This window comes from Malus domestica, chromosome 05 (genome assembly GCF_042453785.1).
Source record: "Malus domestica chromosome 05, GDT2T_hap1".
NCBI lineage: Eukaryota > Viridiplantae > Streptophyta > Magnoliopsida > Rosales > Rosaceae > Malus > Malus domestica.
In genome coordinates, this window is record NC_091665.1 from 7,717,350 (window position 1) to 7,742,409 (window position 25,060).

The 25,060-nt window shown below is 40.5% G+C and overlaps 1 protein-coding gene and 2 long non-coding RNA genes across 12 annotated transcripts in view; 2 read left to right on the forward strand and 1 right to left on the reverse strand.

Annotated features, from left to right (window-relative positions):
• LOC139196631 (uncharacterized) overlaps nt 1-25,060 on the reverse strand; it is a 91,166-nt gene that overhangs the window by 8,665 nt on the left and 57,441 nt on the right. The gene's annotated exons all lie outside the window — the stretch shown is intronic.
• LOC103428132 (metacaspase-1-like) lies at nt 1,800-5,380 on the forward strand. Of its 10 annotated transcripts, none has more exons than XR_003773064.2 (6): nt 1,876-2,690; nt 3,133-3,466; nt 3,741-3,852; nt 4,612-4,797; nt 4,956-5,111; nt 5,203-5,380. XR_003773064.2 is itself a non-coding variant. In XM_070823002.1 (5 exons), exons 1-5 carry the CDS (start codon nt 2,198-2,200, stop codon nt 5,260-5,262), a joined length of 1,182 nt encoding a protein of 393 aa, XP_070679103.1. In that variant the 5' UTR covers nt 1,800-2,197; the 3' UTR covers nt 5,263-5,380. The 10 variants fall into 10 exon arrangements, 6 of the variants coding, with proteins under 6 accessions (XP_070679103.1, XP_028957778.1, XP_028957777.1 ...); XR_003773066.2 differs by having other exon boundaries at nt 4,671-4,797; XM_070823002.1 differs by lacking the exon at nt 4,956-5,111 and having other exon boundaries at nt 1,800-2,690; nt 3,136-3,466.
• On the forward strand, nt 9,938-11,424 carry LOC103436608 (uncharacterized). The gene is made up of 6 exons (XR_001790197.3): nt 9,938-10,103; nt 10,178-10,269; nt 10,354-10,488; nt 10,560-10,718; nt 10,794-10,880; nt 10,959-11,424. It is a non-coding gene; the product is annotated as an uncharacterized lncRNA (long non-coding RNA).

Genomic DNA, 25,060 nt, shown 5'->3' on the forward strand with positions numbered 1-25,060 from the left:
GGTGTCACTTGCATTGAATAAAAGCAAAGGCATCTAGTTCTTGTTGGTTATGTTGTACAAACACGCTTTCTTTATGACCTTGTTTTCGACAATTAATAAAGCACAAAGAATAAACAACCAACCAAAACACAACACACAAAAGAAAACGCACGCCATGATCACAAAGAATTATAGTGGTTCGGCCGAAACTGGCATACATTCATTTCGGTGATTACCGTTCACTAGTATGAAAGCCCTTTTGGTTTACAAGAAAAGCCCCATTTCTTGTCGCAAACCCTAGGTCTTAGGCCATCTCCAACCGAAGGGTCCAGAGGGCTAGAGGGCCGAAAATAGCCCTAAAACCGTCTCCAACCGAGGGCTAGGCCAGAGGGCTCTGGAATCTGGGAGGGTCCCACGGGATCGGAGAGGGCTGGAGGGCTGGCTGCTTTCGGCCAGCCAGCCAGCCCCGGGCTGGCTATTTTTTTTTTAATGATTTCCTATTGCTGTCGGTTATAGCCGACAACATTAAAGATCTTCTTTTTTTTTTAAATAGTTCTACTATTAGTGTCGGTTATAACCGACACTAATAGTTTGAAATGTTTTTTAATATAACGGCTAGCAGCCGTTGTATTATTAGGCCTCTTTTTTTTTTTTTTTTTTTTTTTAATGAATTTAAACTTTTTAAATTTTTTTTTTTTTAATGAATGTAAACTTCTTTTTTTCCCTTTTTTTTCCTTTTCATATGAATCAAATTTTGTTTCATATTTTTTTTCCTATAACTTTTATTTCACAAAATTTGTTTCATATTTTTTTTCAATTCTATTTTTTTCGTATAACTTCCTAGGCCATTTATACAACATTAAATTGTAGTTTTTAAATAATAAATTATGTTTGGCCCTATGGCCCTTTGGCCCTCGGTTGGAGACGGTTTTTTGTGACAGGGCTAAAACGAGCCCTTTGGCCCTCTGGCCCTCGGTTGGAGACGGAGGCAAATATGGCCCTGTACTATTCATTAAAATATTAATATCTTGGGGAATCTTGGAGGGCTAGAGGGCTCAAACGAGCCCTCTGGCCAGCCTTTGGTTGGAGATGGCCTTAGTATCTCTCATTCCTCACTCTCTCAAAGTGTTTCACTCTATTGTTCGTGTGAATAATCAGCCCCCAACAAGTCTATTTATAGTACATAGACCAATTGTTATTTTTTTTATTAAGGTTCCTATTCTAAATGGAATAGACACTTTTTTTCTATTCTAATTAGGCTTCTAGGATTCCTAATCTGAATTATACAAGGAAACTTAATTATTTCCTAATTCTTTTAAGACAACAATCTATGCACCTTTAGTTTTCGTAATACAATCCTAAACAAAATAGGACACTAGCATTGACAAGCCAAATCCCTAATAGGTTCTAGAACCTGCTTTAGCACAATTTTGCCTATTTAGTTTAGCAGATAACTCGACCTCAGTTTTGTTTGAAACTTACGTTTGGCATGCATGTCCTATGTAATTTCTTAACTTTGCCAAGTAAAATTTAAATTGAGGTAAATTAAAAAGTGAGTGACGTCAACACCTTATTTCAAACGATGAAAAGAAAAACACAGATCCACAGACAAGCAAACCATGGGCGAATATGTTGAGTGCTATCCAGAGATTGGTTTTTATCCGCCATTCCCCCTAAAATATAAAGTATGAATTAAAGTAAATCGAATCCCATGATAGTGGCTCGTCTTTGCCATGTTACTTTTGCCTTTCGTAGGGCATCTAATTCTTACTTTTATTACATGACTTGGAATAAAAAACAGAAGCATGGTCCATGCATACACTGCTATTTGATTGGACATATGAATTAACGTACACTGTACCTTTAAATTAAAATGTATGAATTTTCGCGATAAATAGTGGATTGATTTGGTGGTTAGAGCTTTTCTCTTCAACGCTTGCGTCTTAGATTTTCTAGGTATCAAATTGTATCCAAAGTTTCTTTGATCGGTCGATCTCCCACATTTTAATAAGGCTAGGAATATATATGATACAATGAAGATGCTCAACTCGGCGGACTAAAACGTCTCTACCGTTGTTGGTTTTGACAATTAATTATTAAAAATCCCAGATGATATGAAAGCCCGACGTATTATGCTTCCCTATATGGCTACGCTTCTATATATAGATATTACTTAACTGGCCTTGTAGCCTCTGATATTTATTTTACATGGACAATTATGGCAAGCAAAAAAATCGCTTGCCCTAGTTGCAAGCAATGGGTTCAAATGACGCTGTATGGCACACAGCACCGATGCGTCTGCGGTCATGTAATCACGACTCGCAGTGCTGCTGCAGAAACACAACGAGAAACTAGTATTCATGGTCATGGAGATCACAAGCGTGAGCGTCATAGCTTGCGGAGATGGCTTGCCAGGTGTTTTCAAACCAAGGAAGCATCATCAAACAATTCTTCTAGTAGTTGTAGTTCAAGTCGTAATAGTTTCAAGCAATCTTATACAGGGACGGGGACGCTGATGTCGTTGCCCTCCTCCCGCTCGGAGCAGCCAGTACCCAGTGGATCACGACCAAACAAGCGTGCACTTCTTTGCGGGGTGACATACAAGCAACATAAATACAAGCTCAAAGGCACTTATAATGATGTAAAAAACATGGAAAACTTGCTGACTAAGACCTTCGGTTTTCCTGCCAACTGCATACGCATACTTTCAGGTAATTATTAATTAATTAGCTTTTCTTTATTTGTCGATCGTAATTCTATAACCATTCGCAAATTACATGTATAATTATTTCTCAATTAGAAAACATTGGTCTCCAATACTATGTATAAAGGTTAAAAGAGAAGCCAATCATAAAAAATGAATCGAGAAAGAAAAAGGGGGAAAAGATAAAGGAAGTGGTTATTTGTGGTGACCCTGCGTTGGCATCAAACTTTCACATCGATTGGGCGAGGAAATGTAGTGTAGTTTATATACGCACATCTGATCTCTCGTAGCAAGATGTTTTTTGGGTATGGAGACCCACGAACAAAACCGTTGCGTTTAGGCCTTGCCCAAAGCGGATATATTATCTTGCTGGAGAGTGAGTGGGCTCTGACATTATTTGTGCTTTATAAGATAATATGTTTACGTTTTCAATTTACCAATGAATGCAGAAGATGATCCGCAAGACCTAGAGCGGATTCCTACAAAGAAAAATATAGAAAATTCCTTGAAATGGCTTGTGGAGGGATGCCAGCGGGGAGACTCGTTGGTGTTTTACTTCTCAGGGCATGGCTTACGACAGCCTGATTTCAAAGACGATGAGCTTGATGGGTTCGACGAGACCATTTGCCCTGTTGATTTTATGAAAGAGGGAATGATCCTTGACAATGATATTAATGAAACCATTGTTTGGCCACTCGAGGAGGGTGTCACACTTCACGCTATTGTTGATGCTTGTCACAGCGGAACGATTCTTGATCTGGAGCACGTGTATGACCGTAAACTGTGAGTATATTTACGTAGTCTTTAACTTCAAATTTATATGATTACATACGTTCAATCTGTGACATCAAATTTATATATTATGAGAATATAATACCACGTATTATAAATGTGATTAAAGTTTCCCAATTTAGATATCATGGGCATCAAGTCCATAGTTTAAGGTTAATACTGTCCATGCCATAGCAGCATGCAATGTAATCTCACCATAACTCTAAAAATTCTCCTTTATAATAGACTGTGAAAATACGTTTTCTTTTTACATGTTAATTTGCAGGAATATTTGGAAAGATAATAGTCCTCCATCTCGTGCTAGAAAAAGTACAAGGGGTGGGTTAGCGATTTCTCTTAGTGCTTGCGAAGATGATAAAATGGCAGCTGATACTACTGTAAGTGATCCCTCTATTATTGTGTTTAAGGAAAATATGATGAAAAGCCAACTTCTGAATGTTTCCAAGTTGAAGCTAGATGTTAGTTGGTAAGGAGGGAAAGAAAACCTATCCCTTCTTATCTCCACAAAATGATGGGATTGGAAGGCATACGTTTTCTTTAATAAGGCCTTTCTAAACCGTTCAATAATACAATAACAACAAAAAAGTTTTATCCCACTAAGTGGGGTCAGTTATTTGAATCTTAGAACCCCATTGTGCTCGGTTTTGACCTAGTCTCCGTTATCTCTAAGTACTCCACGTCTTTTCTTAAAGTCTATGTCCAAGTCTTCCTCTTAACCTTTTTCCCCTGAGCTTTTGTCTCATAATCGCATTTTCTAACCGGAGCATATGTAGGTCTGCATTTAACATATCCAAACCACCTTCACCGATTTTCTTTCATCTTATCTTCAGTTGTGGTCCCTCCTACTTTACCTCAGATATCTTCGTTCATAATCTTGACCTTTCTTTTGTGTTCACACATCTAACAAAGCATTCTCATCTCCACTACACTCATTTTTGCACGTGTTGATGTTTGACCGTTCAACATTCCTTGTCATAAAGCCTTGCTGGCCTTGGACATTCTCTAAACCGTTCAACGGGTGACCAAAAAAAAAAAAAATTTCCGTCGAACCCCCCTTTTATCATACTTCTGAACTTTTTCTTTTTTTTTTTACTTCATTTTCATGTGAGCCAATATAGTATTAATCACAAATGCAGGCTTTTGCTGGAAAATCAATGAATGGTGCAATGACATACATTCTCACTGAAACTGTTAGGAAGAAGACCGACATAACATATGGAATTTTGCTCGACGAGATGGTAAATTACATTAAAAAGATTAACAGCGAAAGATGGACTAACTCAAGATTCCTGAGGACTGTACTTCGACACAAAACCATACAGGTTTGCTTTCACTTCATGCAACATGTTAAATCAAATGGGTTCGATCTTCACTTTTTTTTTCCTTACATACATATATATATATATATATGTACCATATGTGACATGCATGTTGACTACAAAGCTCATTCAGTTCTTATCAAAGTTGATATACCAAACAGTTACAGCCAGGCTCCGAATCACGAGTGCACATTGTAATAACACTAGTTTTGTTTTGTCGAGAGTATTCTATGCCGAAGGATGAAAAATTAGCATAAGTTCTTCTCTCCACACAATGCCAATTGGATTGGATGCTCAAATGCAGACATCGTACTTTGGTAAAAAAAAAAAAAAAAATTGCATACATCTTACTAGTGTCAAACCAAGAAATTGTAAGTTGCTAAATTTACTTAATGTGGATGTGTGCAGGAACCTATGTTGTCATCTTCTGAAACGTTTGATGTTAATTTGAAGAAATTTGTCTTGTAATGATAATTTTTTGGTGGAGTTCTTGTTGGGAGTTGTGTTCTAAAAGTAAATTTGGTAATATTGAATATTATGTAACAATTTCATTTTAAATAATTAATAATAGGGCAATATTAATTCATTCTTGGGTTTATGCTTTTACATTGTAGGGATAACATGCTATGAATGAGTTCATATGATTTAAGGTATGGAAACAATGTCCTAAACGAGGATAGGGCAGAGAGACTTGTATTCTATAGTCACTTTGTCCTTAAACAAATTTCATAGTTTAGTGAACCGTGACCACCCAAGAAGTTTAAACGGTATGGATGGTTACCACATGTTAATAGCTACAAAGTTTCAGGTTGTGGTATGCAAATAGTTCTTACATCGGATATCTTGTGCTTATAGATATGAACTTTGATTTCACCTTAATGCCCTCATTATTGCGCAGGGCCTGACATTGTGTTGCTCAGGTTCATATATATGATTATGGAGATATATGAATGCGCAATAAGGGATCTATCACCTTCTAGTAATTGTTTAATAGAAAGAGATATCCCTTGATGTCACATGATCAGATCTATCTCAGAATTCTTTAGTCGAATTACTTGTTGATCAAGCTATGTTTATAAGAATTGCTTCAACATGAGATGCATCATGGTGATCAAATATATTTACATATGTTTTGACATTATTCCATATCACATAAATTTTGATTGGGATATGAATGATAGAAAAATTGAATTGCACTGTAACTACAATCAAGGTTCAAAAAAGGCCTACCCAGCCGCCGACGGTTCCACACTACACACTTCATTAGTCTAAATCTTCCACGTACCCACTAGGTGTTCGTGGTGGAAATTCCCGTGGGGGATGCTTCCTGTCCGACGAGCACACAGCTCCCCGAGAGGTTTGGCGCCGGTTGATGCTTTTCTGTCGGGCTCCTGCTTTATTGGCGGGCTTGTTAGGCAAGGCTGAAAGAGAAGGACAGAGTTAACTTTGAGAGGTGCCTTTGTGAGGCCTTAGATGTAGGCCTTGAGGCTCACCATCAAGATTAACTTTGAAGTGTTTAGGTGTGCCACTACCATCTTCAGTATGGCAGATGTAGAACGGATGTTTGAGTTTAATTATATATTCGAAAGACTATGTTAGTTATTGACAGGTGCCTTTGTGGGGCCTTAGGTATAGGCCTTGAGGCTTCCCATAAATAACTAACTTAGTACTCGAACATATAAGGTTCCTTTTCTTGGTTATGTAGGTCTTATAACCATCATACTTCTGATTACCTGAACTCAAAGAGCAGAATGAATCCAAATAGGTGCCTTTGTGGGGCCTTGAATAGGCCTTGAGGCTTCCCATTAGAACCCCTTCCATTCTCAATGTTCTTGCCCAAAAAACAGGGTGAATCCAAATAGGTGCCTTTGTAGGGCCTTAGGTGTAGGCCTTGAGGCTTCCCATCAGAACTCATCCCATCCCCGAACGTTTACATGGTAATCATAATATAACATTAATAAAACTAAGTGACAGGTCGATTACTTGCGCCCCAAGTAACTTCGGACTTCTTGTTATCAAAGCTTGTAGTGGATGGGTTAAGTCCACATCAGGTTCTTTTTTATGCCTTGAGGCCAATGACTTTTAGGGTGATCAAATCTTATATGCCCGAGGGCTTAGAACTTAGATCTAACTTGAACTGTGGAGACATATTCAAATCGGATCTAAGCACTGAGAGAATATTTTAATAGCCATATTAATAGAAATAACTTGGATATAACTTGTAGTATACAACATATTGCTAGGCTAATGAATAAACAGACAAAAACAAAGAGGGTCGGGCAAGGTTTAACCTTGTCGGGCAAGGCTTGTCGTCTTGTAAGAGGTTTGAAAGCTTAGAAAAAGGGTAGGGAGGTGAGTTTACAGAAGAAATCGATACTACAGCAAGAGTTGAGCAGGGTAGCAGAGCTATTACAAAAGGTTTATCCCGAAAGGGATGAAAGCTTGGGCTGACTACAGCTTCGTTTTGAAGGCAAATCTGGCTTTGAGCAGAGTTTGTGCTTGTATTTGTTTTGAGTGTCCTTGATTCTGACCTCTCTTTCCCCTTTTATAAACACCTTGGCTTGGCCTCTTGTAGCAACAACCTTGCCCGAATGCAATTTGAAGGGTAGTGACTCATCAGCTATTTTACTTGTACTGCCATCTAAAAGTACTTTTTGGGCTGTATAGCTGGCTGGTCTATACCACTTGACCTGCACCTAGTCTGAAAAAAGCCTTCCCTGTATTCTAGGTTTGGGCTAAGCTTCGGGCTTTTCCTTCTCTTTTTGGGCCAACTCCCTTCTAAGCCCAAAGTTTAAGTTTTAACCCAAACAGTGCCCTCTTCAATCAATATTTAGCTTGGAATTTCAGGCGCCAATATTGATTGAATATGTCTCTATTAATACCCACGTCTTTCGTTCTCGGGATTTGCACACTCTTCAAAAGCAACCACCGCCTTTCTTCGGTTAAGCTCATCATTCCCGAATCTCCTGCATTCCTCTCATCTCCGGAGTCGAAAACTTCCTAATCCTTCAACCGCTTCTTCCTTGTCGTTCCATTTCTAGATTTCATCAAAATGGCCTCGGGATCCAGCCAAATCCATCTATCATATGAATCTGGCGAAGGTATCGCCACTTTGCGCCGTTTACTCAACGGCCTGCATCGCCCTCGAGCAGGTTTGTATTCTGAGCTTTTCTTTGAAGTTCATGGAGTACAATCGTTGGGTCCTGCATGGATTTCTCGAGTCCCTGCAGTGATAGAGGACAACATGCCCAAGGATAACTAGTTCTCTCCAAATCCTTATTTGGCTAAGTCGGGCATTTCCTCATCTAAGTGGTCGTTATATCGCCGAGGTTTTCCATTGATGAATGATCTGGCTTGGGCCCAATGGATTGATGAACTAGAGCCAACATTTAAGACGAAATGGATGAATAATGGTATTTATGAGTTGATAATGCTCTAAAAAACCACCATTATTCCCAAGCCCGAACTGCTTGCTTCCTCTCTTATTTTCTGGAATTCGGGCACAAATACTTTTGACTTTCGCATGGGTCCCATGTCTCCGACTATTCTAGATATGGCTCAAGTCTTCAGGCTAAGGCCATCGGGCAGGATAGTAGACGTTACCCAAGACTGGGCTCTCCCATCGATTGCTGAAAGCTCAGGTTCATCCACATCCTTCCTCTCCCTGGAATATAACTCCGCAACCTTCAAGAGCTACGAAACCTTGTTCAAGGGATTTATCCCTTTTGTAAAAGAAAACTTTAGAGCAGGTTCCTCCCGTGCCGATAGAGATCAAGAGCACATGTATTTCCTTTTATACTGGCTTAACAAACATATCTTCCCCAACAAATCTAAAGGGGTGAAGGTTGAATGGATCCCCTTGGTGGAAGCTCTTCACAATTTTGACGATGTGGCAACAGGTCCATTCATTCTTTCTCATCTTTACCACCTTCTCTTCGAAATGACTCAAGGTGAACCATTTGAGACTAACCTGAATGGACCCATATGGATGATACAAACATGGCTCCAATGGTATTTCCCAGAGTTTCGGGCTACCAATTTAGAGTTCCCTAAAGGTGTAGCCCCTGCCCGAATCCTAGCTGAAGCTGCTCTTACTGACCACTTCACCTTTGCCTGCTTTTATTTCTTCAAGGTTTGTAGGACTTGATCAGACCTGGAATGGTGTGCATCAGTCTTGAGAAGATATCCTTGGTTCTCTAACCAAGCCTTTCAAGATGCTTATGGGGAAGATGCCACTTCTTCTTGCAGGGAAAAATTTATTAGTTGCATTCAATCAAGAGATATGGCCTGGGGAGTTCGGGGCAATCGGTATGATCGAGGGTTGGAGGTGTATCATCCCAACTTTTGCAGCAGGCAATTAGGCTTTAGGCAAGCCATCCTTATCCCCCTCTTTGACTCCGTTCATTGTGGCACTTCCTTTCGTTTAGTATCTCCCTCTGAGGTGACCTTTAGGGTTGCCCGACGCAGTCTCGAAGTCATGAGTCAGGCTACCCGAAAGTCCATAATCCTCAATTTTGAATGCACTTCACTCTTCTCTTCTTGGTGGGAGGACAAATGGACCAAGAAATATAGAGGAGACTTGAGAGAGACCCATGATCGTCTGTTCGGTCAACTTTCTCTTAAATCATACCCTAGTTCGGGCGAACTTGAAAATTGGAAGGAGATGATTCAAGAGAAGAATCAAGTTCTTCTGATAGGTATCCCCTTTCTCCTTATCTTGATTCCATAATCCTTCCCTTAAACCTTTTAACTTTTTCCTTTCTTAACCCTGCAACCCAAGTGGATGTTGAATCAGTTCCTGCTGAGTCCGAGGATGACTCAGCTGATGCAGCAGTTCTTCATGGAGCTGCGGCAGAGGCTGAGAGGTGAGAAGCTGGAGGAAGTGGGGACGTTTCAGAAGATTCAGGGGTTGAAAAAGAAACGCCTGAAGCTATTATCCAAGTGTCTAAGCGAAGGAAAGCAGTCGTGATTGAGAATTCAGATTCTGATCCTACATCCCCCCCAAGATTAAACCACGAATTCCTACTCCTACTAGAAAGAGTAAGAGGTCCAGAACCGTCCAAACTATCAAGTCTTCAGACCCACCTGCTCCAGTTGTTGAGGCGGGCAGAAAGAAACAAAAATCTTCAAGTGAGTTGTGTTCTTTCTGGTTAAACTGCTACCTTGATTTTTTATATAGTTACCTATGTTTGAACACAGGACCTCAAACATCAAAGAAACCAACCATCGCCTCCAAGGATGAACCTTTAGGAGCTGCAATGTACAAAAATGCTGAAGAATTGAGAAACTTAACCCTTGAAGAACTTGAGGTATACTCTACTTGCATGTCTACATAATCTTCCCTGTTTTCACAAAAACCCTGAGTATGGTTTAATTGAGTTAGGCTACAAGAAACAAACAGCTCCATCCGCCCGAGGTCTCTCCGCCACTTGCTCAAGAGACAAACCTCTCCCCCCTCGGGTTGACCCTTCGAAGGTATACTCCCTTGCTCAAACCTTAGATAGCTTTATGATTTCTGGGGGTAATGCTTGATCTTTCCTTTCCTCTAACTTCATTCAGGTCGGGGTATCTGCCCCTTTGCCTAGCCAAGGTTCCCATTTGATTTCTCCTTCTGTCTTGGAGGCAACTCCTTCTTCTCAATTTGATCCATCCACATGGGTAATGTTGCAATTCGTGGATGAGGACAGTAATTTGGTGAGTAACCATCCTTACAATGATTTCTCGTTCATTGTTTTGATATTGATTTCTATTTACCTCTTCCTCAGCCTTCTTCAATACAAAATCCATCAGTGGCAACAAGAACAAGTGACGAACCCATAGTTCCTGAGATTCCTGTGACTTCAGAAGCAACTACTTTGCAGGTGTTTGCCTGCCCGACAGTTACCCTTGATAAACCTCCTTCATCCCCTCAGGGTTGAACTTTGGTAAGGAGATATTTCCTTCCTGTAACTCTTACCATCTACTTACTAACCATCACTGCCCTTCCTGTGTGCTTCCAGGGTATTGGTGAAGGTGTAGGCGCAATTTCTTCTTCCTCTCAAGCAGGAATTAGTACTCTTCCTTATGAGACTCCAAGCATTAGTCGGGTACATTTCTTCCTCCCCAAACTTTCCTTCATTCCAAATTGTCTATTTAACAATATGATTTTCTTTTGGTCTCTGCAGCATGTGCCTGAAGAAACTTCTCCTCCTCATTTGGTTCGTAAACCAAGGCTCCCCCGACCTCATTTGGCTATTGGGAGTGCTGAGATGATTCATCCTGGTATGGAGAAGGCCGGAGAGCTAAAAACTGCCCCATCAGTAGGTGCTGCTTCATTAGAGAAAACTGGAGTGCAAAGTCCCCCTCTTGCTTCTCTGGCTTCAAAAACTGCTAAGTTGCCCGAACTGTTTGAAAAATTCGGGCAGCTCGAGACAAGGCTGAAATCCTCGAAGCATTCTTCACCTTCAGGTTTCCCAGAGCAGAAGCGAGTTTTCCAAGAATGGGCAAGGAAGGATTTCTCCGCTTCATTTAGCCTTAAGGACCTTTTGTTGGAAGTATGCCCACAAAGCCACTTATTTGATGTAATAGCTTTTGGAATACTTATTGTATTAAACTTTTATATGTTTAATGAAGGGCAAAGCTTATTGTTAATCACTATTTATTGTATCATGTGTTTAAGCAATAAAGGAATCCAAGGAATGTATTTGTTCTAAGAGATAAGTGATCTAATGAGTTAGATTATCGAGACCTTTCTCTTATGTTCATTCCTAAAACGTTCCTAGCCATAGGATTGCCAATTGGGCATTGACAATCCGCTAAGGTTAGTATGTGTTATGTAGACTCAAACGTGAGTATGAACTAGTCTCAAGTCATTTGGTGTTGGACACTGAGACAAACACATAGGTGCTCGAAAAGGTAATCGAGTACACTGAACGTCGATCAAAAGAGAGTTCGAACATACATGTCATGTATGAACTCTAAAGTTGCAATATGCAAAGTAGTCCTTTGACCTGAGGCATCATAGATGTCTAATGGTTAGGTCCTTGATCTTTGATCATGTCAACGGCATTCCTTCGGATTGTCCACGGCATTGTTGGGGTCAAGCTATCTAGTCATGTAGGCATATGAATGCACAACAAGGGATCTCTAACCTTCCATGGTGGAAGGAGAATACTCTAAGATATGATTCTAAAGTCTTTGGCCAAAGCATATGAATATGACTTAGGAAGTTTGTTCCAAATCATATTCAAAGGAATCATATAGGAAAGTATCACATTGGATAGTAGACATGAAACAAACTATCACTTAAACAATGTGATTAAGAGTATTGTATTAGAGAAGGACCGTATTGCATTGTAGTTGTAACTGGATAGGTTCTCCAACCAATTCTACTTAGCTTGGGTAACCATGATATGCTGCTAGGTGTCACTCATGGTTTGTGGAAGCCCTGAAGATTAGCAAACTCTAATCTTAAGGGAGAATTGAAATGTGGTTTCAATTCACAATCGATCGTTAAGAGTAACATCGCCCACTGCCTCGCTAATTGGAACCTAATGGATCGCACACCACATAAGGATGTTAGTGAAGAAATTATATGAAATGGATAAGCAATTAAATGGTTTAATTGAAGAATGGTCAAGATTAATTAATTAGTTAATTAATTATACGAAAAGTTCGTATTGGGCTTATATGTTGGTTTTGGGTTTCGGGGCCCAAAAGTGTTTTGGTCCACAAGGCCCATTATGTTTAAGTTGTATGACAACTAAAACAAAATGGGCACATTAGCCCAATAACAAGGAGAGGCCTGCCATTAGGGTGAATGGGCAAGCTTGCTTAATTACAAGTTTGCCACTCACCAAAGAAAATGTTATAAAAGCAACTTTATAGCAATTTTCTCATTAAGGGTTTTTCTAATAGAAATTGGGTGAAACATTTTCTCTCATTTTCTACATAGAGGCCGGCCACTTAGAGGATTTTTACTAGCATCTAAAATCTCTCTAAGTCATCCATATCATCTTCACAATATACACCTTGGTGAAGAGACTTAGAGACATCAAGCTTTTGATGTTTTTGGAGAACAAATCCTTATTTCCTCAAATCATCAAAGGAGCACTAAAGGGAGGAAAACACAAGGAGGATTCAAAGAGCTTGGAGGTGACTTGAAGGCCCTCCACTTGGGTGAATCCCTTGTGTAATCAAGGATGAGCTTCAAGGGTAAAGAATCACTAAATCTTTACTTCTCTTTAATGTTGTTAAAGAGTTTATTTTGGTTCACCATATACTAGGCTTTGAAAGTCATGGGTTTTATGAATTGTTTTTGGATGCATGCCTACTTTAAAGTGTTAATAGCTTGCATGTGTATTCAAATGTTCATACTTGTTCTTAGCTAGGACAAAATTTTTCCTTCACCTTTATGATCTGGAAAAGGTTACAAGTGAGTTTTTCAAAGCCGGCCAACTGTCAAAAACCCAACATGATTCATTCTTCTCCTTCTTTGAAAATCTGAGGGTTCTTCGGGATCAATATAAGAGGGCAGAAAGATAAGCCAATCGAGTAAGATGCTTTCAGGAGAAGGAATAAAGCACTTCTGCTCAGGTAGACAAGTTGATGAATGATGGTTCATTAACGAAAGAAAGAATTGGAGTGGTGACTGCTGAAATCCAAAAACTAGAAGAACAACTGGTTGCTCTCAAGGCTGAGCAAGCAACTCTTCTAGACACCCTCGAAAATCAAATCGAAGAAGTGAAGAAGACAAACTCGGAGTTGGAGCATTCTAGATCTCAGCTTGCAATTAGCCACACCATCCTGGCCGAACCTAATCGGATTTTTACAATTATGCAGACATATCACTCCTGAATAATCACCCTGAGTGAAGATGTAAAATTATTAGATTAGGATGATTACTTGTAACTCTTTTTGCTTTGGAATGAATATTTACTTGTCTTTTGGCCCTTATCCAAACTTCTTTCGGGCAACTCTTTGCCCCCTTGTTTACTTTCTTCTTTATTTGAGCGAGAATGTTGTGATGACCCGAGATCCATCTTTCCTCTTTGTTGTACCCCCCGATGACACTGGTTTCTTTATCTAAATCAGATGGATCGTGTTGATAGGAGCTTACGGGAAAGGATTTGTATCAACCATCATACTGGCTTGTGGCTTGTCAAGTAACAACTTTCCCTTCACTATAAGGTCTTGTACCTAGTCTCTGAACTGGACATAGTTAGTTATAGAATGGTTGAAAGTATAATGTAACTTGCAATACTTTTTTCCCCTCAACTCTTCTCGTTTGGGCATCTTCTTTGTACTGTCGGGCACAATCACTCTTGCCCGCACTAGCTATTCATAGATCTCAGGAGCTTTGGCCAGATCGAATGAATAGCTCTGATATTTGGGAGGTTTCATCGGGATAAAGCCCCCATCGTTCATCACGATCTTCTGGTCCTTGACGGGCTGAACTAATCCTTTTACCGTCAGGGGTTTGAAAGGCGTAGTCATCTCAGCAGCACACACCTCGATCTCCTCTCTATCATGATCGTCCTCCCGCTCTGGCCCAATTTCTCCCACCTCCACATGATGAATTGTAGCTTTGTTTTTGTAGAAGGGAGGAGTTTTGGACGTATGCTTCACTTGTTGTTCTTCTAGCAACAGCTTTTCATATCTTGTGGCAGCAATGACTAACTCCTGTAACTCATTAAATTGTGTGTCATAAAAGCTCTTTCTCAAAGGTAATTTCAGAGCTCTTTGAGCAATCGATATGAGCTAAGCTTGGTTAACAGGGAATTGGCACCTCATCCTTGTTTTCTTGAACCTCATCATGAAGTCTTCTGTGGACTCATGCTCGTACTGTTTGACTTCAACCAGATCATTAATAGTTATTTCTGGTTCTATTCTGTAAAATTGTTCATGGAAAGCCATCTCCATTTGCCGCCAGTTGGCAATAGAGTTAGGGGGTAATAGAGAATACCACTGGGATGCAAGTCCTGCCAATGAATTCCCAAACAACCTTAACTTGTAGTTTGGGTTGTCTTCATATGCCACACAGTGATTAGAGAACTTGAAAATGTGATCTCTGGAAGACACACTGCTGTCTTCACCCGTGAATGTTGGGAATGCGGGCATCTTGAAGTTGAGAGGAAATGGATTCTGTTCATCAATGTATTCAGGATAAGGCTTTTGATAAGTAATCCTGAATACTGGACGAGCTCGTGGTTGAGCATTTTGAACTACTGCCCTCCTTAACTCGGCCAACTCATCCCTTAGTTGTTGAGTAGCTATATTATTCTGGAAAAGAAGGGCGGACTCATCCTTCGGGCTTCTGTCATTGCCAATGAATGCTTCCTTCTTCGGTTCAGGCTTTCTCCAGTTGGTTCCCCCTTCCTTATGAGCCAACGGGGGTGGCCTATAAGGAAGAGGTTTGTCCGGGGCTGCAGAGCTTTCTTTTTGGCTGGATTCTCCCGTTATTATGGGCATCCCATACTTTTTCCTCTCCTGTTTGCTCTGCTTCCTGTTATTAAATGTTAACAACGGGAAGCTAGGAAACTCTTTCCCGAGGACCGGCTCTATCGCGGGTTGACTCCCTTCAAGAACTGCTTTCTTCTTTCCCCTATTCGCTTATTCTTCTAATAGTGGAAATAGGGGGATGACTGGCTCACTTCTGATGGTAACCTGGCTCACCCCACTTCCTTACGCGCCTTTTGGAGTGGAGAACTCCAGATCGAGCCTTCTCTGTAAATTACCTGTCAAGGTACATAGTCTACTGACCTCCCCCTTTGTCTCCAAAGAGATCTTTTCCATGCTCCTCAACACTTGTATCATAGTGGCCTGTAATTCCTCATGGGTTCCTTTTCCTTTTGACTTTCCGGATGAGGATAGGCTTTCTAGGACCACCCGTCCTGATGGGGAAGAAGGATTGCCTGATTGATCTGTCATTGGTGGCAAAGTTGAGAAGAATCGCTCTTCGTTTTCTTTTCACAAAGTGTATGGCTTTTCTTACTGGGCATGCAAGAGTTACACAAAAGAGTGATCCCACTAGGCGTACCAAAACTATTTCCGTGGTGGAAATTCCCGTGGGGGATGCTTCCTGTCCGACGAGCACACAGCTCCCCGAGAGGTTTGGCGCCGGTTGATGCTTTTCTGTCGGGCTCCTGCTTTACTGGCGGGCTTGTCGGGCAAGGCTGAAAGAGAAGGACAGAGTTAACTTTGGGAGGTGCCTTTGTGAGGCCTTAGATGTAGGCCTTGAGGCTCACCATCAAGATTAACTTTGAATTGTTCAGGTGTGCCACTGCCATCTTCAGTATGGCAGATGTAGAACGGATGTTTGAGTTTAATTATATATTTGAAAGACTATGTTAGTTATTGACAGGTGCCTTTGTGGGGCCTTAGGTATAGGCCTTAAGGCTTCCCATAAATAACTAACTTAGTACTCGAACATATAAGGTTCCTTTTCTTGGTTATGTAGGTCTTATAACCATCATACTTCTGATTACCTGAACTCAAAGAGCAGAATGAATCTAAATAGGTGCCTTTGTGGGGCCTTGAATAGGCCTTGAGGCTTCCCATTAGAACCCCTTCCATTCTCAATGTTCTTGCCCGAAAAACAGGGTGAATCCAAATAGGTGCCTTTGTAGGGCCTTAGGTGTAGACCTTGAGGCTTCCCATCAGAACTCATCCCGTCCCCGAACGTTTACATGGTAATCATAATATAACAGCAATAAAACTAAGTGACAGGTCGATTACTTGCGCCCCAATTAACTTCGGACTTCTTGTTATCAAAGCTTGTAGTGGATGGGTTAAGTCCACATCAGGTTCTTTTTTATGCCTTGAGGCCAAGGACTTTTAGGGTGATCAAATCTTATATGCCCGAGGGCTTAGAACTTAGATCTAACTTGAACTGTGGAGACATATTCAAATCGGATCTAAGCACTGAGAGAATCTTTTAATAGCCATATTAATAGAAATAACTTGGATATAACTTGTAGTATACAACATATTGCTAGGCTAATGAATAAATAGACAAAAACAAAGAGGGTCGGGCAAGGCTTGTCGTCTTGTAAGAGGTTTGAAAGCTTAGAAAAAGGGTAGGGAGGTGAGTTTACAGAAGAAATTGATACTACAGCAAGAGTTGAGCAGGGTAGCAGAGCTATTACAAAAGGTTTATCCCGAAAGGGATGAAAGCTTGGGCTGACTATAGCTTCGTTTTGAAGGCAAATCTGGCTTTGAGCAGAGTTTGTGCTTGTATTTGTTTGTTTGTGATGCGTAAAATAACTAAACACACAAATTAACCCTCTTGTTGACAATTGTAGTATGGATAAGTAGGGATCGTTCTTAAACCGGGGATTAGGAGGGATTGCTAAAACACTCTAAACTGACTCAAATTCGTAAAACAAAGTTTAAAACACTAAACTAGACTCAAAGAATGCAAAACTAAACTCTAAAACACTAAAACAAACCAAAAGACTCAAAACAGCAAACAAACACTCAAAACTGCCTAAAAACCACTTTCTGGGCAGTTTTGGGACTCTAACACAACTTGGACGAATTTTGGTTTCCTAATGACCTAAAACACCTAAAAACTTATTCTAAGACAAGTTCTAAGTAATATGACTTAAAGGAATAAGGTGGGGTTGATTTTGGACGAAATTAATTAAAACAAAGCAAGAACAAAGTAAACAGATTTTAAGACAAAGTTAAGTAAATTGATGGGTGATAGATCAACTAGAGGGTTCTTCTCCACACATGATACACTTGCATTCAACTTTGATTTCCAATTGTTTCTTTCAATGAATTATGAATCTCAACGCCCTAGGTTAACTGTGATAGCACTTTTTTAACCTTCAAGTTTTCCTAAAGTTAGTGAATTGGATGGGAATGCACATGCAACAACTCAAAATATTCTCTAAAAGTTCCTTACGTGAAAAGCACAATAAAGATACAATCATAGATCATTAAGCTTCATGAAAACTATAAGTATTGACGAGGCAATTGTTACTATGAAAAGCATGAAACGTTTGCCAAGAATTCACTTAACGTGATCGTTTATAAGCGACCTCCACTACTTGCAAACATAAAGTTGTAACTATTAGGTGAAACTTCCTTATGTTTTAGCTTCAAATTCCTGCATGAAAACTAAGTTGGCCATCTTAATTAACACACAAAAATAAGTCATCAATCAAACGGTTAAGCAAATTGCATTCACAATTCATGAAATAACAATTAGACGTAATCAATTCATCTTGCAAGCATAATCATGGTATTGAATAACCCCCTAGCCAAAAGGCTTAGTTCCTCATGTTCACAAAACAAAGGAAAACAGATTCATACATTCTAAATTTAAGAAAGAGAACACCTAAATATTCCAACGATTCGATGTTGAACGGCTAGAATCTTCAAGTACTTCTTCTTCCTCTCCTTTGCTGCGGCACAGGGACTATGCGCAGGTTCTTGGGTTATTGAATGATGTAGAATGGATGGGGGACGTATGGAAGTGTTTAGGGTTGATGGGTGGTGCGGCTAGGGTGGTTTTGGGTCAGAAAATATGGTGAATGGTGAAGGAATGGGGCTGTTGAAGATGAAGTTCAGTTTCTAGTGTGAATGGTGAGTTTCTGGATGAATGGTGATCTTTGTGGCTGCACAAGGATGTTTATTTAAAGGGATTAGGAAATTAAAAACCCTAGACTATTTTGGTAAACAGAAATTAAGTCAAAAGCTTCTAGAAATAGGAAATCAAATCAGAAACTTAAGGGAAAGTCAAGGGATATGCGGCAACACCTTGAAACACATTAGGAATGTGTTTTAATGCATAAAATCAGGAAAGAACCATCTCCCTTGCACGGCAAGGAAGAGGAAAGGGCAAGGAACCTTCACAAGGTGCGGCAAAGGTTTTAGGAAAGGTCTAAGTGTCCTAAAACTAATGGAAAAAGGGATCCCTTGCACGGCAAAGGGATGGGGGATTGGGAAAGGTGCGGCAAAGGTCCCTAAGAGTTCTAGGGCCTTTGTTTTGTGTCCTCAAATGCATATGTAGTCCTCAAGTGGCTGGAACATGAGTACTTTTAGAATTAGGAAAGGTCAAACCAAAATAGGAAACCTTGGCTTAACTTTCCTACTTTAAGTAGGAATCCTTGTTCTTCTAGGAATCCTCATGTGATTAGGAATCCATCTTCAATTAGGAATCCTTCATTGATTAGGAATCCTTCGTTGATTAGGAATCATTCGTTGATTAGGAATCCTAATTTCTTCAAGTCTTCAATTCATTAATTCCTTTTGCTCCAAGCATGTGATAATCATTCCAAGCTCCATTTTGCTCCAAAAGGCTCCAAAATGCATACTTTGACTTTGGAATCTGAAAACACACAAAAGTGACTTTAAACACTAAAATAACTAAGGAAACATAACTTAAATGCACGAGAACAAGCCAATTAAGTCGCATAAATATGCTCCTATCAGTTTGAGTGTCCTTGATTCTGACCTCTCTTTCCCCTTTTATAGACACCTTGACTTGGCCTCCTGTAGCAACAACCTTGCCCGAATGCATTTTGAAGGGTAGTGACTCATCAACTATTTTACTTGAACTGCCATCTAAAAGTACTTTTTGGGCTGTATAGCTGGCTGGTCTATACCACTTGACCTGCACCTAGTAAAAAAAAAGCCTTCCCTGTATTCTGGGTTTGGGCTAAGCTTCGGGCTTTTCCTTCTCTTTTTGGGCCAACTCCCTTCTAAGCCCAAAGTTTAAGTTTTAACCCAAACACTAGGACCCGCCTCTTCAGCAATCTCCTCACAGAGCCTCTTCCTTGGACTCATTCTTGGACTCAATTGTCCAACTTTTGGCCTTGTACATAGTACTAGAATCCCCTTCTGTAGCCAACAACACAGTAACTAAATTCCTAGAACTTCCACCAGCTTCAACTACATCCTTCCTCACACTTGACATATTGACCTCCTGGTGTTAAATATGCTTATCCATTTTCAAGGGTTTAAGTAATAATTATTATCTTATGTTAATATGTATTTTACGTATTGTATTGTGCTTATTATTTTTAGTTGTTGTCCATTTAAGTTATGTTATTTAGTATTTTAATTAATAAAGAGATGATGTATTACTCAACTAATACTTTTATACCATATAATTGACATTTATTTATATGATATTGTTTAGGCCTAAGCTTAGAGTTGTTCTCGGCCTAGTATAAAGGTGAGGTAGTCGAACCCTAGTGCAACGAGGAGTCTTAAAGCTGAATATGCTTAGAATTAGGGGATGAATCTGGTTCGTTAATGAGCTTGGTTCAAAGTCCTATAGGGGTTAGGATTCGTCGAAACTTGATCAGAATGGGTTGAGGAGTTCTAATCCGAGTACATTTCTAGTTCGACCATGAAGGGGGTTCGCTGCTATAAATAGAGAAGGGAGTGCATCATTTAAGGCCCCTTCAAGTCAACACACAAATTACCCTGCGCAAAGCTTCTTAACAACCTTGAGAATTTTTCCTCTCCCATTTCTTCTCGCCAACACATCTTTAGTTTGGATAAACAGCACTATGAAGGCAACTGGTGACATCTTTAGTTTGGATAAACAACACTGGAGATGTAGAATCAACCAGCCAAGGTGCACTTCAATTTTGATAAACAACATTGCTTCAAGACCGACTGGTTATTATCTAAGTCTCGGTCGACAAGGATTTTCAAGTCCTTGTTGGTAGATGTCATCTCATTAGCCTTCTTGGCGAATTGAGGTGTTATAGGTTACTAGGCTCGGCACATTGAAAGCCAAGTGTTATTTTATGATCGGATATTCGCAAGTACATTTCAGAGTTCGGCATTCCAATGGCCGAACCACATTTACAATCAAGACATTTATCTCTTTCGAGTATTTGTGTCCGTATAGTCTGGTACTAGTTCAGCGTACGTATACTCTCATGAATATAATTACCGAGACCGAACCCAATGCCGACGATTTGTGAACTTTAAAGAAACTAACAGCCTTGTCTTCAGGCTCTAGAACCCGAAGGCTGAGACATGTTCCTTCCTCAGCCCCAGTCGCAAAACCAAGAAGTCAGCATCGCACCCTACGCCATATCAACACATTTTACTCCCCGACTGAACTTGGCAGACAAGTTGGCACGCCCCGCACACAACCGAACGACGTAGTTAACATATTAATTACTCGGGCTGCGTGTCACGTAGGCTTGGTAGTTTTTTGGTTCAACATTTTGGCACTCCTGGTGGGATACAGTGCTAAAACTATAAAGTTCATGACCATTGAAACACGGTCAGTAAAAAAGAAAACAGTTATGGGTAAGTCAATGACTAATCATCCACATACAGTCCAAAGCCAAGGACACGATGGCTTGTCATAGGCACAAAAGTCTCTTGCTGCCATGACACCTGAAGCCATAAGTACAACATGCCGAGAAAAGGAAATTAATGTCGGCGGTCAAACTCGTGATGCAGAAATCCCCACCAAAATGACAAAAGGCATTTTTGTTGAAGGACTAGTGGAGGATTACGAAGAGGATGGTGATGAGGCCTCTGATCCACCATCTAGATCTTTTCTCTAGCGATGATTTAAAGAGCAATCTTGGTAGTTTGAGCAAATGTTCAGCCGAGAGGCAAAAAGCATACTTGAAGAGATGTGTGATAATAACGCTGTGCACAACAGATTGCTTGAAGTTCTGGTTAGTAAAGTCCACGCTATTGGACTTGCCGATCGACCTAGGCAACCTTTTCTAAAGAATAATTCCCTACCAACATTACAGGTCGAGACAGGATCTGCTCGGCTTAAAATGATTGACTTAGAGAAAAGTGGTGGATCAAGCACCATATCGGACAAAATTAACCAAGGAGCAGAAGCGGTACCAGTTGACATAGTCGAGGTTCAGAGAATGATTAATTCGGCCTTAAAAAAAAGGCTGAAGTTCCCAAAATTCATTCACTTATATCCAGCCTTCGTGGAAAGATTCGAGTATCCTAAGGGATTCAAGATTCTAAACTTTAGCCTTTTTGCTGGAGAGTCATCCTTGTCCTCATTATAACACGTGGCTTGATTCACTGCTCAATGTGGAGATGTTAACAGTGATTTTCATAAACTACGACTATTCAATTTCTCATTAACCGGCTCAATGTTTGCATGGTACATCAACCTCCCACCCAACTCCATCCAAAGCTAGGAAGAATTGGTCTAAAAATTCCATGAGCAATTCTATCGGCTAGGGATGGAAATGTCAATTTCTTATTTGGCCAGGATGGCTCAATCATCTGACGAGTCACCAATGGAATATCTTACTAGGTTTAAATCGGCCAGAAACTGATGTTGAGTACTCTTCACTGAAGTTGAGTTTGTCAGGCTTGCCTTGAATGGCTTGGACGTGGAATACAAGAAGAAATTCCTAGGGGCAAACTTTTGAGATATGTATGAATTGGCTCAATAGATCCAGCAATATGATTATTTGATTCAAGAAGAGAAAATCTTGAAATCCCCAACCCGAGGGACAATCTACAAGAACACGACGCTAAGTTATGCATCGGCCGAAGGCGAAGAGTCTCAATATGCCAATATAGATGGTAATTGACAAACCATACGTATGCAAAGTGTTGGCTCACGCTAATTCCAAAGATGTCAAAACCCACTTGGCCTCTGTGGAGGCCACTGTCAAAATGTCAAAGGTCTACACTTTCGACATCACTAAGGTCGATGCCATCTTCGACCAGTTGTTACTTGCAAAGATTGTTAAACTTTGGCCAGGGCATAATATTCCCAAGGCCGAAGATTTGAAAGGAAAGATGTTTTGTAAATACCATAATTCAAACAAGCATACGACAAATAATTGTGTCATATTTCACGACGCCATCCAAAACTGGATCGACAATGGCAAACCTAAGTTTCTCGAGAAACCCCCAATGACTGTTGATGCTGATCCTTTCCCTTGGGCGACAATAAGTATGGTACATGCTCATCTACCCAAGGACAAGGGAAAAGGAAAAGCCGAGTTCGTCAACGCAGTTTGTCCTTAAGTGGAACTCTCGGCCACGATTGAAAATTGATCTATCTTTGAACGAGCCACCCAAATACTTTTCAAACCCATCTTATGTCGAGTCAATGTCAGACTCCAGTATAGAGGAAACTGACAGGCCGATAGTTTTATATAGTCGGTGCAAATCAAACGTCATCTTAACTGAGCTAAATGAACAACCACTTCAGGCTAAAGCACCGCAACTTACGCCTGCAACCATGGCAACATCTCAAAAAATCCTCGGTGCAGGCAATCTCCGGCAATCATGGCCGAGCTGCTTTAAGGAAAAAAGGTGATCGATCGCGATTTTGAAACCACGATTGAAGAATATGAGAAGCAAATCAAACTTCTTCTTCAGCCTGAGAAGATGAAAGCTCGCCTCGAGCACTTTTGGAAGAAAGCCGAAAGCAAACTTCATTCACTACCCCCATAAGAGCCATTAATTAAAGTCCGACGAAATCTCCACCCACTGTTTCTCGATGAAGCTTTGGAATGCATGCGGGAGTTGCACAAGAAACATTCGGCTAATGACTTGTATGGTTTGCCAAAAGCATGGCAAGAGTCTCTTGATCTGACGTTAACTTGCCTCGATGCCGAACAGATTATCCAAAAGACCATGGATATGAGAATGAAGGCTAGGTTCCAACATATACGCAAGGCTTGAGTTCTCAGCTTTGAGGTAGAACCTTACACTGATATTGATACTGCCGAGTTTCATTTCTCTCTCTAGGACCTCCAATATCTGCGGTACCATTTTGAAGTTTTCTCAGCCATTTCCCTTTTCGGCCTTACGACTGATGAAAAAGAGCGCGTTGCACGTTTAGATGCTTACCTGGACACAAGAGACACCCGCATCGCATATCAGGAGTAGACTCACAAGGCTGTACAAGCGTAAAACCAAGTCTCAATGATGAGCAAGACAGTGGACGAAATTCAAAACAAAACAGCTCCGATAGACATGTCGCATGAACGTGTTGTCACTACAACTGAAGATGGCCAAACGAGTGATGCCCATAAGAAAGACATCTCTCCCTAAAATCTAGAGGACGAAGATCACAACCCGATAGGCCCTTTGGTCTTAGACAACATGGAAATTAGCATGGTCCATGTCTTACCCGTAGAATTCTGGCCAACCACATCCCAACCAAATTTCCTGGACGGTGACGTGATGGCTGAGGATGCCACGCAGGTCGATTTTGTGGTCACCGAAGAAGTTGAGCAAATAAGCAAAGAGGATAAACTTAAAGCAGTTTTCGTCGAACTATTTCCCCATTCTTCATTCGTTGATCTTCATCACTTGAAGCCTTTGTATATCATGGCCTATATTGAAGGATACCCGATTTCTAAAATTTTTGTTGACTGTGGAGCAACAGTCAACATCATGCTCGTTTCTATCATGAAAACACTACATCGTTCCAATGACGAACTCATTCCATCAGGGGTAACCATGAGCAGCTTTGTCGGTGACAAATCTCAGACTGAAGGAATGCTTCCTTTAGAGGTGAATATCGCAGGTCGAAATCACATGACCGCATTTTTTATAATTGATTCCAAGACTGAGTATAATGCATTGCTTGGTCGTGACTGGATCCACCATACTAGCTGTATCCCTTCATCATTATATCAAGTCCTCATCTTTTGGGATGGCAAATCAGTCGTAGTTCATCTGGTCGATAATCAGCCGTTCGAAGCTAATATGATTCAAGCTCGCTATTACGATGATCATGTCAGCTACATCACCCTGCAAGGTTTCAACGAAGAAGGATGACAGAATCAGATCTTAGTTCAGAAAGCCATCGAGATTGGTACCAAGACTGTTCAGCAGGAATCAGTGAGACTGGGGTTGGATAACTTAATTGATGTTTCATTTATCATGGAACGCTTGCTGGCCATTGGTATATTATTTCCAAGCAACCGAATTTTGGTGTGAACTTAGTAGAGTTCCTTGCCGAATGAAACAACGGTCCAGTCCTGTCACTTGATAAAGTCCAAGTTGCCCCAGCTGAGCTCGAAGACACTCGACCCCAAGTCAAAGATCCATTAGATGAAATAAACGTTGGCACAACCGATGACCCTCGACCTTTATTTATTAGTTCATTGTTGCCTCAACCTATGAAAGTTGAGCTTTGTAAATTGCTTGAAGAATTTAAAGACTGTTTCGCTTGGAGTTACTATGAGATGCCTGGCCTGGATCAAAAGGTTGGTTGTAAACCTTTCCACCAACCCCTTTGACGATTCTTGACCGAAGTTCAGCTTAGCATAAAAGATGAACTCGTTCAATTTTTAAA

Excerpts from the sequence above, each read along its gene's own strand:
- LOC103428132 (XM_029101942.2), top strand. The coding sequence starts at position 2,198 with ATGGCAAGCAAAAAAATCGCTTGCCCTAGTTGCAAGCAATGGGTTCAA. Across the intron at positions 2,691-3,132 it reads CTGCATACGCATACTTTCAG|AAGATGATCCGCAAGACCTA; the intron begins GTAATTATTAAT and ends CAATGAATGCAG. Across the intron at positions 3,467-3,740 it reads CACGTGTATGACCGTAAACT|GAATATTTGGAAAGATAATA; the intron begins GTGAGTATATTT and ends GTTAATTTGCAG.